This window comes from Sabethes cyaneus, chromosome 2, assembly GCF_943734655.1.
Source record: "Sabethes cyaneus chromosome 2, idSabCyanKW18_F2, whole genome shotgun sequence".
In the NCBI taxonomy this organism is placed as follows: domain Eukaryota; kingdom Metazoa; phylum Arthropoda; class Insecta; order Diptera; family Culicidae; genus Sabethes; species Sabethes cyaneus.
In genome coordinates this window covers 105,196,222-105,211,305 of record NC_071354.1, presented here as the reverse complement: position 1 = coordinate 105,211,305, position 15,084 = coordinate 105,196,222, and the positions used below count along the sequence as shown (strand labels likewise).

The 15,084-nt window shown below is 37.0% G+C and overlaps 2 protein-coding genes across 3 annotated transcripts in view; one reads left to right on the top strand and one right to left on the bottom strand.

Moving 5' to 3' along the window:
* Positions 1 to 12,307, top strand: part of LOC128733854 (nardilysin-like) — a 55,644-nt gene extending 43,337 nt beyond the window's left edge. For both annotated transcript variants that reach the window (XM_053827687.1, XM_053827689.1), the window contains 5 exons: positions 8,509 to 8,773; positions 8,830 to 8,953; positions 9,017 to 9,177; positions 11,156 to 11,375; positions 11,433 to 12,307. In XM_053827687.1, the coding sequence (XP_053683662.1) occupies positions 8,509 to 8,773; positions 8,830 to 8,953; positions 9,017 to 9,177; positions 11,156 to 11,375; positions 11,433 to 12,218 (1,556 nt within the window). In that variant the 3' untranslated portion in view covers positions 12,219 to 12,307. The remainder of the gene's footprint in view (positions 1 to 8,508; positions 8,774 to 8,829; positions 8,954 to 9,016; positions 9,178 to 11,155; positions 11,376 to 11,432) is intronic.
* Positions 12,308 to 12,320: 13 nt separating this feature from the next.
* On the bottom strand, positions 12,321 to 13,881 carry LOC128733858 (GPN-loop GTPase 1). The gene is made up of 3 exons (XM_053827693.1): positions 13,367 to 13,881; positions 12,476 to 13,303; positions 12,321 to 12,415 (listed from the first exon to the last, which is right to left on the bottom strand). Exons 1-3 carry the CDS (start codon positions 13,536 to 13,538, stop codon positions 12,321 to 12,323), a joined length of 1,095 nt encoding a protein of 364 aa, XP_053683668.1. The 5' UTR covers positions 13,539 to 13,881.
* Between the last annotated feature and the right edge of the window lie 1,203 nt (positions 13,882 to 15,084).

The following is a 15,084-nucleotide window of genomic DNA, read 5'->3' as shown; positions in this document are numbered from 1 at the left end:
GGATGCCGTATGACTGTGCAGTGAAATCCGTTCTCCTCAAGAACTCGACCGGCACCAAGAGCAGAGATGTCCAACGTCCAGCTTGAAGCCGACTTGCGTGTGTCGAGCGCAACGAATTGGCGACGAGTAGCCCAGGACCGAGTACAATGGAGAGGAATTCCTGATACGGCAAGAGCAAACCCGGCTCTCAGCTGCTAAAAAATCGGGTCTACACTGCGTAATTTCCAAGATTTGGGAAGAGGAGAAGCTACCGGAGGAATGGATAGGAGTGGTCTGTCCCATCTACAAAAGGATGATCGGCTCGATTGCTGCAACTACCGCGGCGTAATGCTGGTAAATGCCGCCTACATGGTACTTTGCTAGATCCTGTCACACCAGCTGGCACCGATAGCATAAGGATTTGTAGGAAATTATCAGACGGATTTCATCAAAACTCGCGCTACTGTGGTCGAATTTCTGAGATCCGAAAGATCTTGCAGAAATGTTGAGAGTACTACGTGCCCAATGAGGTTTAAAAAGGTGTGGAAGAAGAAAACATTTGATGGTAATACTATAGCGGAAAATTAGGGAAGGACGTCAAACTACAAAAACAAATCGTGCCGAACAATGGGGTTTGTTTTTGGAGTTTGACCTCACGCTTGATCGTGATTTTCGATTCCACAGCATAAAGAAATTTCTTCATTTCACTAACACAACTGTATATACCTCATTGCAACGTGCCCAAGCATCATATCTTTATTGATTTCAAAGCAGCATACGATACAGTCAATCGAGACCAGCCATGGCAGATAATGCACGAACACGATTTTCCGGATAAACTGACGCGATTGATTAGTGGTACATTGAATTTCGTGCGCATCTCTGAAGAAAATCTCAATTCTCGGCGGCGGGATGGCACGACCACTCTGACTCAATTCATATTCATTTGACAGTACCGTCTCAGCCAAGCACAATTTGACAAAGTTTTATATGGGACATTTGTAGAATTAGTTATTTACAATTTTGCTGAAAAAAGTTTTTCTGTATCTTTTGTAGTTACAGTGCTACAATGCTAGCAGCTCATTAGTAGCTAATTGAACCTTCACTTGGCTACTAATGAGCTACTAGCATTGTACCACCGTAAATACAAAAGTTACAGCCCAGCTTTATTCAAAAAGTTGCAGACAATAACTAGTTCTTCAATCGTCCCCTATATAACTTTTTTAAATTCTGCTTGACTGAGACGGTACTGTTAAATGAATGTGAATTGAGTCAAAGTGATTGTGCCATCCCTGGCTCTCTCTCATTTGGATGTTAGCTTCCCTGTTTGTTTTGCTCTTGCAGTGCTTTGCTGCTTTGCTCTTCTCTGCTCTGAATGAGCATCAGTTTTGTTCATCTTTCTTTTTCTGCCGGAGCACTACCGAATACATGCTCTCAAGGTCACGGAGCAAATCGTTTCAGTCCATAAAATTGCCTGTACTCTTTGAGATAAGGAGCAAATAGGTTGCGATTTATGTATTGACGTAGGACTACGTCTTACGGCAAGTTTTGAGATAGGGTGTCATTCCAAAAAATCGAAAAATGCGAGCGTCACGAAAAATGAAAGGTTTTGAGCGCTAATAGCTTAGCGGTTTTCCGATCGATTTTCAATATTTTTACACCAATCGATCGGAAAATCTTCTAAGAATTGACCCAAATGAAGAAAAGTATGGATTCTTGATGTTGAACTATTGAAAAATTGAAAATAATGAACCTATGTTGTACCAGAATTCTCGCTTCGTGATTAGTTGGAAGATTCTTTGCGATGATCTAAACCTATACCAATTTAATATCTGTGCTTGGGAAGTAAACCAAAACAAGTGACAAAGTTCTCTCATTTCAACAAGATTTCTTAACACCGCGGTTAAACCTAGACCATTTTGATGTCCTTGCTTGGAAAGTATGCCAGAAAGAGTGACAAAGCCACCTCGTACCAACAAATTTCTTACGAACGCGATTAAACCTAGTCCAATTTGATGTCTGTGTTAGGGAAGTGTGCCAGAAAAAATGACACAAGTTCGTCGTCCCAACAGATCGCAAATTCTTTACTGCGAAACGATTAAACCTCGGCTAATTTGATATCTGTGTTGGAAAAATGTACTACAGCTGTAGTGTTCGGTTATAATACGACACTGTATGAATACGCATACTTGCCGTTCCATTAGAAGTGTAGTGAAAAGATGTGCTGTTGATAAAATAGGATTAAATTGGTAAAATCCCTTCAACGTGGGGAACCATGGGTAGTAAAAACAATCTTTAATTTCAGTAAGGTAGCAGGAAAGCAATAGTTTGTGTTCTTGATTTTGTTAAATTGTTTTCAAATGTACAATCTTTTGAGAATTGAACGTATGCAATGTTACTACTTTGATAAATGTTACATACAACGCATGTAGCATGTATATATGTTGCATATAGCATGTATACATGAAGAATCGAATGATTACAAGCATGAATACATGCCACTATCACTACAAAGACACTTACGTAGTCCTGCGTCACCTATATATGCGGTCGTGTCTTGTACACAACCCCTCTGATTTTTTTGGACAGCCTAAGGAATCATTTCGATAGAATAGGAAATATCTCTTTGAAATAAACATAAAAGTGAAATGTTTGACAGTAGGTACTAGATTGCAAGTTGCAACCCTCTCTGTCCAATGAGGGTGTACCGATAAGACACAAATACAGATAGATTTCCAAAAAAAATGATTTTTTGAACCTTTGCATTCCATTATTTTGGACATTCAATATATATTTTGGACATTGTTCAAAATATATTTTGGACATCATACATAGCCATACATTTATTTTGGACATCTGATAAAATGCCCGAAATGAAAATTTGTTAATATTTTCAAATAGGAAGGATTCAACACCTATCCTTACTATTTGAACTATTTGATTTGACTTATTTAATACAGTAATGACTTGATTTTATCACCCCAGCCACCATTCAAAAACAACTTTTTATTAAATTACCCTCCTCTGACCCCCACACCAAAGAGCTCATAATGAGAACCCCCTGGTAGTGGACACATACAAAGAATTTGTTATTCATCGTTTTGGAATATTATACGTTCTTTTCTACCTCACCATGGAGATTTGTTACCTTTATTTCAACATAGAATTCGCATTAGAATACAATTCATACAATAATATTTCGCAAAATATGGTGTCTTCGGCAAAGTTTTCCAGTATATCAAGATCTACTGGATGGAAGACAGTAGATTAGAATTTTCTCGCCGCGTGGCGCTGGTGTATATGTAATATGGTTGAATATGCTGTATCTTGTGATGGTATATAGAGAAATGCCGTTCTCGGGACAATTGTTCAAGTGACTTGACCCTTCCGGATGGTATGGAAAACAGTGCCGTGTTGTCTTACCATGTGGTGCTCGCGTATATATGAGCTTCTTGTAAACACTATATATCGTGATGATAGCCATCTAGCAAGTTGCTATATTTAGAATATACTTTCAAATAGTTGCACCACATCAGATGGTGTAATAAATATTTTAGGAATTCCCTATTATGCGATGATAGAGTACATAGTGCGTTTTTTATATACATTGTATTTCTCGCGATGCCGGTAGCTTAAGATGCTGCTGTCTTTGAAAAGGTTATTCAGGTATGTGCGGCCCTCCAGATAATATAGCAATTAGATAGAAATTTTCTTAATGCAACGCTGATTTACACGGACCTACTTGTATTTGCCATAAGAAATGATATTGAACCCACTGACGAACTGACATGACACATAGAAGAAAATCCTTTAAAAACCATCGTCCTACACGTTTTGCTTGCACACTAGCACCCTCTGTTCTGCATGTTGCGGAGTAACTTGCATTTGCAGGGTTTTATGATGTAGGGTTTATACATTTGTATGGTTTTATACTGAAAACTCGAAGCAACACTCGCGCGCCGCGGTGTGGCCATGTTGCGAAACATGCTTTTTTAAAAAATGAGTGGTTTTTGATTGGACGATGGAATTCACGCGAGTGTCTCGTCTGTTTGTCTGTGATGAACCTTAGAGATGATTCTATTTTTAAGAATGCCGTTCAAATTTTTTTATTTTATTTCATTTGACCGGCAGCCAGCACAGCTAGAGCTATATGGGTGCTGTTCAAATGGTTGCTGTCATCCAAATGGTATGAAAATTGATTGAAGTTTTTTCACTACGCGGCGCTAGTATATAAGCGACTATTTTGCATGTACTTTTCTCGTGATCATGGCCAATCAATTGGCATCTTGGTTTGATGTTTAACTCCCGATTGATATCTTTGAGAAACTTGTTCATGGGACTGAGGCGAATGGTGGGAAAATTATTTCAAAATTTATTCACTACGCAGCACATGTGATTTTTTATAAATGCTTATGGCTTACCACTGTTCACTGCGCATCACTCCATTACTTAAACAGTAACATTATAATGTATATAAACAGCAATAAACAGCTTTATTGAAAACAGTAGCTGACTAGTTTCTCAACAACACAAGATATAGCGTTTACAAGAAGCTCACATATACACCAGCGTAGCATACATAGTGAGGCAACCCAAAACTGTTTTCCATAGTCAGATTTACAAGATGTAATGTCTACAAGCTACAAGAATATTATGTATGGACTAGCGCAACGTAGAGAGAAAATTAAAAACTACTTTTTTTCAACCAGAAAGTTTTGATCTACTGAACATTTTTGCCGAAGACACCATACTTCTATTCAGTTCAGCAGCACGGGTTTTTTTTCAATTAGGAACAAATTAGGACAATTTCCATAATCTACGTTGACTCTAGTAAGGCTGTCACTGTGTATTAGAGTGTCCCAAAATAGCACTATGTCAGAAAACCCGGGGGCTCACCCCTCAAATGATAGCTTAGGGTGTCACAACAAAACTTTTATATGACGCCAACATTGGTTGCAGCGATTTAGGGGTCGCACATTTGAGTTTTATGAAAAAATGGCATTTTTCAGGAGTAAATTCAAAAAAATATTTTTATTAATGTTATAATAGATGAAACAAGGTACTTAACTATTTTTTCACAATCATTGGGATTTGAGTTATGGTGGCATGTCTGGAGTCATATTTGGTTACAAAAATTTATTGAATTCGGCAAAAATCTAAAATTTTCGAAATTTCATTTAAATAAACGTCAAAACAGGGTATCGAACGGTGTCTCCGAGCCACGTAGCTATACTGTATAGATGGGAAATTTTATGACGAACAACTTTGCCGAAGAAAGTAAGGACGTATCTTTAAATCTCGCTGAGATATTTACCGTTTTCTGAAGGCGGAACAAAACACATTTCTGTAATTTTCAAATTTTAGCAGTTTCATGTGAAAGATGTAAATGAAAAAACTTGAACTATTTACTCTAAACGTCACTCACGTTTTTGATAAGAGGAAACGTGTACCTTCCAAAGAATTTAGTACCATTTAGGCTCAAGAATTACTTTTAAAAAGGGCGTATTTATTTTAATAGGTACTATGTTTGAGAAATTGTATATCCTGAAACTAGGTTTGCTCCATAATGAAGCCTAAGCGTTAGTTTTTGAAAATTGAGTTTTCCACATGAAAAAATAAACACTGAAAAAAAATTCACTATGTTCTAAAGTCAGGATAAATGTAAAATAAAATATACAGGAAATGGTAACTTCGATTTTTTTGGAAAAATAGTGGTGATTTGAAGCATTTTGAGACTTTTTCTGAAATGGTTTGCACCATTTATTTATGCACCTGCATTTATCAAAGGATTTTGTAGAACAACGACTTTTATGAATATTTTGTAACCTAAGATTATTATTACTTATATTTCTTATTATTATTCTTATATTTCTCGTTTCTGCTTGACAACACGTGTTCAAAATAATAATTAGCTTCTAAATGCAGCCGTATGTAAGATATTTGAAAAAAAAGTTTAATATATTTTATTTTTTTATTTTAAATGTGCCCCTTTCAAATGTTATCCGTGTTATATTACCATGTTAGCAACTAGAATAAATAATACCTTTCAATTTGTCTGAATACACCTTGCTGATTCTACCATCTACTGATATTACAAAAAGGGTCAAAAAAAATTTCAGTGTTTATTTTTTCAGGTTTAAAAATCAATTTTCTACAACTCACGCTTAAGCATAGTTTTGGAGCAACCCTAGTTTCGGGAAATACGATTTTTCAAATATAGTGGCTATTAAAATAAATATGCCCTTTTTTAAAGTGATTCTTAAGCCTTAATGGTGCTAAACTTTGTGGAAGATGCATATTTCTTCCTATCAAACACGTAGGTAACGTTTAGAATAAATACTTCAAGTTTTATCATTTACCTTTTTCACGTGGAACTACTAAAATTTGAAAATTGCGAAAATATGTTTGGTCCCGCCTTCAGAAAAACGTGAATACGTCAGCGAGATTTGAACATACGTCCATACTTTCTTCGGCAAAGTTGTTCGTCATAAAATTTTCCATCTAACAGTATAGCTACGTTACTCTGAAATACTGTTCGATACCCTGTTTTGATGCTTATTTAAATGAAATTTCGAAAATTTTAAATTTTTGCCGAATTCAATAAATTTTTGTAACCAAATATGACTCCAGACATGCCACCATAACTTTTTTATGAATGTATCAGATCCCAATGATTGTGAAAAAAATAGTTAAATACCTTTTTTCACCTACTTTAACATTTCTAAAAATATTTTTTTGAATTTACTCCTGAAAATGCCATTTTTTTCATAAAACTCAAATGTGCGACCCCTAAATCGCGGCAACCAATGTTGACGTCATATAAAAGTTTTGTTGTGACACCCTAAGCTATCATTTGAGGGGTGAGCCCCCGGGTTTTCTGACGTAGTGCTATTTTGAGACACTCTACTGTGTATACGTGATTTTGGATTGCCATGCCATATCTATATCATATCGTTTCAGAGATATTTGAGCGTAAAAAATTTTTACGCTTGAAAATTTTTTGAAAATCATTAAAAAGACAATAGTGCTACTGCAAGGAGGATTGATGTTATAATGATTTGAAGAATTATGGTGCATTCACGTAATGATATACCAAAATAATTCGCGCTTCTGCTTGCGGTCAGTAAATGACATCAAATCTGCTTTTCATTCCTCAAAAGCCCAGATGATGTCCAAAATGAATGTTTGCTTTTTCTTCAAAATATATTTTGGACAACACGCCCTTTTGAATTTTAAATGATTTTTAAGGGTTAGTAACGAACACAATAAGTTTTGTGAAATATGGTTGATATCGTAATTTATGATAAATTTAGGTGAAGTCGGTTTACTGCGACTCTTCTTGATCCACGTTGAAAAGTAACAGCAAGCGGCGACAAGTTTTGGTTTCGAAAAAATATCAACAATTGCAAAGTAATTCGCCTTGAACAGTTATATAAACTTGAGACTTATAGTGGCCTAGTCGTTTTGGATAATTAGACCAGGATTTCATATGTTAAATACCGAGTAATAATTGGTAATATACGTAACCTGTCCAAAATATATGATTCACCCTAGTCTTTTGTACGAAGAAAGCTTTGCTTGTGGTTGTGCTCTTCCTGCACATGATAAGTGGTTATAAGAGAAAACAGTATTCAGGCATCATTCGGAGGGAAAGCAAACGGTTGAATAGAAAACGAAAGCTCTTGGTCGTTGTGAGAAGCAGATTACTCTGTATCTCTATGCTTAAGATGAGCAAAATCAAGCCTGCTCCCGAGTCCCTTTGAGACGCAGCGAGGGATAAGTTGATGGCTTATCCTGCGTGCTGTTCAACATCGTTCTTGAGGGGGTGATCCGACGAGCGCGCATCGAAACGAGAGGCACGATTTTCACCAAGGATAGCCAGCCACCAAATTCACCACATACGTGCAAAGAAGAGGCTCAAAAGAAACAATCGCGCACCTCCCACGGACGGTAACAATTGACGGCGACGAACTAGAAGTGGTAGATCAATTCGTGTAATTACAAACTGAAAGCGAAGAGGGATGGGTGTGTGAATCACGAGCTACGTACAGGCACTGCTTGAAGATATTCCCATCGTACATCTGGCATGAGTCGGTAAGCTACGGTGAGCTAGACAGGTCGCAAGGATGCCGGACGACAGTGTAACTCAACAACCCCTGCGAAACCAAAAACGTGCAAGATGGCTCGACTAGGTCGAATGTGTTTTACGACTTCTGACCATGATTATGCCAAATGTCGTTATACTAAATGGGCATCCTACGAAACATTCATACTATTTACACGAAAAATTATTTATTTTGAGAAGTTGAAATAACGATGCAACAAAATTAATACTCATTTTTCCATGTAAGTACATTAAAAATAGATTCAAGACTGGAACCGTAGCGCCGACCAGTTACGGCAAAGTTACAAACAAACTGCTTTAAATTTCTTACAATTGTCGAGATTCATCTTGAGAATTATTTTATGTAATCGATTATAAATCGATTTTTAATAAACACACTTAGAATTTAGTTTTTTTTTTTTCAGATATACCGCAAGAATGGACTAAACTATGGAATAACATAGAGGTCATACCAGAATTGCAATTGCAGGATCGCAATCCATATATTAGCACAGACTTTACAATCTTTGCACAACAAAATGAAACATCTTTAATTGCTCCATTCCCGGAAAAAATTATGGAAAACAGCGTATGTGAGCTGTGGTTCAGACAAGACAGCAAATTCAATCTACCAATGTCTATGATGTATTTCTATTTGATTTCTCCGCTGAATTTACAGGATGCTAAAAGGTTAGCGTTAGAAGGGATCATTATTTCACTCAATAAATTTAATGTATCCTTTTCAGTGCAACGCTATCCAGTTTGTTCACATTAATATTGAAATTCCAAATAGCTGAAGATCTCTATCCTGCAACTGTTGCAGGGTTGGTTTATGAAATTTACGCTTCAGAAAAAGGAATAGTTTTGAAGGTAATACTACGAATTACGTATTTTTTATCATTACCAAACAATTCACTGTCGTATATTGTCTAGGTTTACGGTTACAATGAAAAAACACCAATTATTGTCAATGAAATTGCCAGAGCGATGCGACTTTTCAATCAGAGACTAAAAGTGGATGTGTTTGAAGTAATGAAAAAAGAACTGGCTAAATCTTACAACAACGATATACTTAAAACAAATAAACTAAACAGGTAAGCTATAATAACTTTTTGGAAGCTTTCTGACATCGTAATTAGATGGTATAAAGTATCTCACGAGGACTCAAATTTCGAGAAATTTTTTGACTTTTGACCCTGTTGATTCATTGTTACATAGCTCGTTGGATACAGATCAAAACATTATCACTATAGCTTTTTTTGACCAGAAAATGCACACTGACAATGATTTGCTATTTCCAAGCATCATTTTAATGGTTTGTGATTCAGTTGATTTAGATCAATCGCAGGCAACACACGGCTATGCTCTTAGGTATAGGTATAGCGAAGTAGCTGCACCATGCGTGCGTTACTACGCATCCAGTTGAAAGTGAATTGAAGATACCAAACCTAAAATAGCTTCGATATTCCGTAATATATTGTTTCCTGTCTTGCTTCCCGTTGTTCATCTATCTATAAAAGTCGTAATGACATTTTTTCATGTATTTTTGACCAATCGTTTCAAGTTAATGGCATAGCATTGATTGCATTGCTTTATGGCATTGTTTAGCTGGTATCACCTACGTCGGACTTTTATTCAAAAGATAAACCGTCGCTAATACTGCTTCGAACCACTAGCTTCTTGGCAACCAGCATTCAATGAAAAATTCGCGAACCTTTTTAGTCAATATCCTGTTGAACCGTAAACTCCGTTCTTTTCAAGAACCCCACTGGCACCAGGAATAGAGAAGGCCCACATGCTAGAGAAGCCTCACATGCGCCACACCTTTTTGATGAGGGCTATATGTCGACGTCCTTTACCTTTGCTTTTGTAGTACATGCTCTTGCTCTTGCTCAACAACAGTCGACTTCGAAATTGGTTTATTAAACATTGCAGTTACGGTTGCTTCATATTCCAAAAACTTTTTTATTTTTATTTTAATGTGGTTTTAACCAGTTGGTCATTCATCATCCAAAAACTTGCTGCAGACCTCAGATGTTCTTTTCAGTAGATAAATCATCACAAAATGGGTTTAATCTTTTAAATAATTAAAGGAAAACGTGAGTAGATTTGTATGCATGTTCCGCCATTACTCCGGAACACCTGGCCGGTTCTTCATCAAGCTTAGTGCACATGTTCCTTGACATTAGAGATTAGCATAGGAAGTTTGACAAAAGGAGAGATTATCCCTTTAAGAAGGGATAAGGGTATAAATAAGTATAGGGGTGCATTTCTCTTGCATTTGAACCAATAACAGTTATTCAATTGGCTGAATAAGAAGGAAAGCAAAGGAGGAACAAAGTTTTGTTGCATTATTTCCGAAACGAAAAAAGATGCATAAGCAGGCGCCTGGAAACCTGGAATACAAAATGTTGTATTTTGTACAACGCCTGTGAACCGTTAACTTTATCTCCGTATATCTCGGGATTCCAGCAGTAAAGAAAATGACTCTTTTCAGCAAAGCTGATCCACAGACCAAGATCTTTTAAACGGTGGAAAAAGTTTCATAAGTTTTTCACCAAGTGGCATTAGTATTCGAGTGAGGTTTTAGCATGCCTATAAATCGAAGTTGGCGCGAGTATCGGAAGGTTAAGCCGTTTTTAAGATATGAAAACACGATTTCGAGAGAGTTTTCATTCGCTGTATTAGAGCTCACACCAAACAGCTGTGCTGCTGCTACTCGCATAAGTCCCATTTTCTATGGAGTTTTCTATATAAAGCAAAGCCTGGGTGCTAATTCCGTTTCGAAATTTGACCTTCTTTTTTTCATACGACAGACTTCGCAACCAGCTGTTAGAATACAGGACAGTGCGGTTTTCTATATAAATGAGATTGTTATGCGAGTTCCGGCAGTGTAACACCCTGGGCAAATATTATAACAAATATTAAACTTTTCAAGTAATCAATAGAAAAAATATTTTTTTAGAAGCCAAAAAACCTTTATGTCTCGATCCACTTAATATCCTTAACTTTTCTGCTGTTTTTTACAATTTTTTGAAAATAATATTCCTAATATTTTTCTAATATTTTCAGAGACATTCGACTGAAAGTTGTACAGAAAACATTCTGGACCACGGTGGAGCGATTCGATGCACTAAAAACTCTTACAATAGAAGAGCTGAAGGAATATTCACAAAGTTTTTACAACAAGATCAGGATTCAAGCACTGATACAAGGAAACGCTCGTAAACAGGATGCATTGGACGTAATGACGAATATGCTGGCAAGTCTCGAGATTGGAGAAATACGAAATGTAATATTTTTGAATTGTTATCATATAATACTTATAATACGGTAAATATCGTTACAGCTTTCTCTGATTGAATCAAAAGCTCGTGAGATACCACTAGGTAACAATTACCTAACGGTAAAATCGTTTCGAAAAGACGATGTCAACACCGCTACAACTAACTTCTATCAAGCAGGACCTGTTACACCAACGCTTTATGCCCAATTACAGATGCTAGTAATGCTAATCGAGGAGCCACTGTTCGATATCCTACGCACCAAAGAGCAACTCGGTTATGACATATCCACCACTATGCGAGATAATTTCGGTATTTTAGGATATTCTATTACTGTCCACTCACAGGAGAATAAATTCTCTTTCAAGTATATCGACGAGCGAATTGAATATTTTAATAGTAAATTTATACAAATATTGGAAAATATGAAAGATTCTGATTTCCAGCTGATGAAATCTTCTCTGTTGAAACGCAAGCAAATTGTCGATACTGAATTGAAAAGTGAGATGATTCGTAATTGGGCAGAAATTACCACAGAGGAATATATATTTGATCGCAACAAGCTAGAAATAGAGCATATCGAAAAACTTACGAAACCCGAAATAATCGAATTCTACAAAACGCTGTTGTTTAATAACAAACACAGAAGAAAGCTGTCAGTTCAAGTAGTGGGATGCAGCGATAAAACTGATGTTAAAAACGATGGCAATATTAGCAATGATGAAGATTTAAACAGAGATTTCCATATACATTATGTAACGACAGATGGTCCTCAACAAAACTACGTCACGGACATTGACAGCTTTACGAATAATCTAACGGTGTATCCAATTACAAAGATTAGTTTCTAAACGCTCGTATAGTCCGTTGATATCGTTACTATCTATGTTGCGTACGTGTTGCTCTGTGTTATTGAACATTGAAATAAAGTTTATTTAGTTTAAAAATTGGCTTTATTTTTCATTTTGTTTCCGTACTTTCTCTGCATACTGCTCTTTATGTTTTTGTACAAACGAGGTGAAGTTGGCTTCTTCTACTTCGTCGTCGCCTATGAATGAAAAATATAATGTTAATCATATTCCGGAATTAACTAATGAAAATTCCTAACCTGGACCAATTGCCGCCGCTTCATCTTCATGTCCTTCTTCGTCCTCTGAACTTTCATTGCCGGGATGCTTCAAATAAAGCTCTGCTCGTTCCCGCCCGCTGCTGATTTCGCTGATCAACGAAACTTCCTGTCCTTTTTCTTGATGAGAAAATTTGTTAAGCTGTTCCTCTTCCTGCCGTTTCTGTTCCAAACTCCTTTCTATCCGTAACTTATCGTACTCCACTTTGTAATCATTTGCGTATTCATTCGCTGCTTCGTCCACCAATTCAAAAAATTTTCCAAATCCAATTCCTGTTTTGGATGATACCCCACAAGCCTTCAGATCTCGATAGAATTCATCCAATGTTAAGGACATAGTTCGCGTCAGGTTGCTCACATAAGTCGTTTCGCTTTCCAAAGCCTCTTGGAATGCTTCGAAATCTTGCATCCACTCGATTGCAAAGCCAAACTCCTGAACGTCAATTTTATTCATCACAATTATAAATGGTAACCGGGCTTTGTAAAGAATAGAACAAGCATATAGCATGTTCGACATAAAGGTAGTGGGGCTCGTAGAACGAACAATATCCATGACGTATACAACAATAGTGGGAAAAGCTGTGGCCAATGCTTCAGTGATGATTGTCCCAGAAGCTGACCATGTAAACACTTCAATTTGTCCAGGCGTATCAATAACACAAAACTTATGTTTATCTTCAGTGCGCTCGACCAATTCAATCACTTTGCCAAACTTTGTTGAGAATAAGTTCAGAGCCGTAACAATTCCACCATTCGGTCCGAGATTGTACTGTTTCATAACTTCCTTATAGTTGATAGTGTCGCGTATATCTGTGCAAAAAAGCGAGAATGTAAATCAAACCATCCCATGTCTAATTTTATGGTCATTCTTACCAACGTTCGCTGGGTAAGGAACCTCTCGACATGCCGGATCCAGGTTAATAAGATATGGATTGTGCTCTGCATGTTTATATTGGGCGAGCTTTCGAACGAATGTCGTTTTTCCAGAGCCGGCCATCCCGAGAACTATCAAACATACCGGTTTGCGTTTTTCTTCGATTTGCATTTTGTACTAACTAGTATATTGTGCTTTGCAAGAAATCTTTTCATTCTCGGAAAGTTCATAGCAAGCTGTCAAAATAATTCTGTATTGAGCGAAGCTGACGAATTTTCGTTAATTGAATATCGATATTTTTCACATATCGATACGTATACTCAGCTGAGAGCATAATCAGCAAAAATGCTCGCATCACGTGACGATCTGCATTTTACATTTGTTTTATAACACTCCGTTTGACTTGTTTTATAACGTGTTAACATTTACAAAGCTGTTATATGCATGCCGCAATTAACTATTTCGAAAAAAAACTATCGAGATTTCGTCCACGAATATCGGTACCAGTTATATCGATACATTATCGCCCAATGCTGACCTCGCCAAATATTGAAGGATGTGCTTTTGTCCAGAGCTGCCATACAAATAGATTAATTTCTATTGTTTAGATATTTGCAACCCCATTCCGTACTTCTTAAATTTTGTTACTATATTTACACATATTTTTATACTTATGATATTCAATGAATTTATATAATACATATTTTTGAATGTAAGATGCTAAAAGACATTTTTTTTATGTAGTTTTAGTTGCTAAAGCATCAGTAACAATTGCACATATAAACCAAAAAATATTTGGCCACCTTTCCTTGTTCTCGTTGCGGTGATTGACGATGCGGGTTACCGCCGCAACAGGATGAAAATTTATGTAAATAACCGCAATATTTAATAATTACGATCTAAACAAGTAAGTTGAAATTCAAAATTCAGTTCGTAAACATAAAAAAAAATTAACCGCACTAGCACGAGCTACCGCGAGCTAGAGTGACTATATACAGAGTGGCGAGTGGCGACAATGTCAAAATTGGAATGATATTTATCTGTCAGTGTTATTCCAATCGAGCAGACGACCTATCCAACGCGTATGCAGGAAAGAGAAAGAAAAACCGGAAAAACCCTACGGGGTGAAGTGGCTGTCAAATTCAAACATTTTCGATGTCTCACGCATAGGTACCAAACTGTTAATTTTGATAGGTACCAAAAAATTTGCTGGGATTTCCCCTTTACCGAGAACCATTTGAAAGTTACTCTCTTCACTCCTACATGAAAAAGAGATAGCAACACACCATGCCCTTGGAAAAACCGCAATGCATATACATTTGGGATGACTTGTCGCCACTCTGTATATAGTCACTCTACCGCGAGCAACTACCGCAACTACTGTGATGAATGTGAACCTGTGAATTTGCGTACCCAACTACGGAACTACCAATATTGAAATGTTTCATTTTAGGTAGGTAGGCAAAAAAGATATCAGACAGCAACGGGATCATCCCGTCGGGATGGCCTCTAGACAAGTAGTGGCGCTAGCGTGCCCATTGTTTTCCTGGGAAATCATCTTCAGGTCTTCAGCAAGCAGCCAGCCAGCGGAGTGCTATCCCTATCTTAACGAACGGTGTTTGACAGTCCACTTAACGAAGGGCGCTATTGCAAGAAATGCAAGAAATCCAAGAAATAGCGCCCGTCTGACAGGTAGATTTGCTGCCAACCTTGTCGA

Bases quoted from the DNA above. Each gene is read 5' to 3' on its own strand.
- LOC128733858 (XM_053827693.1), bottom strand. From the start codon at position 13,538: ATGCAAATCGAAGAAAAACGCAAACCGGTATGTTTGATAGTTCTCGGG. The intron at 13,304-13,366 runs GTAAGAATGACC...TTTTTTGCACAG, and splicing joins TCCTTACCCAGCGAACGTTG to ATATACGCGACACTATCAAC. The intron at 12,416-12,475 runs GTTAGGAATTTT...TTTCATTCATAG, and splicing joins AGCGGCGGCAATTGGTCCAG to GCGACGACGAAGTAGAAGAA.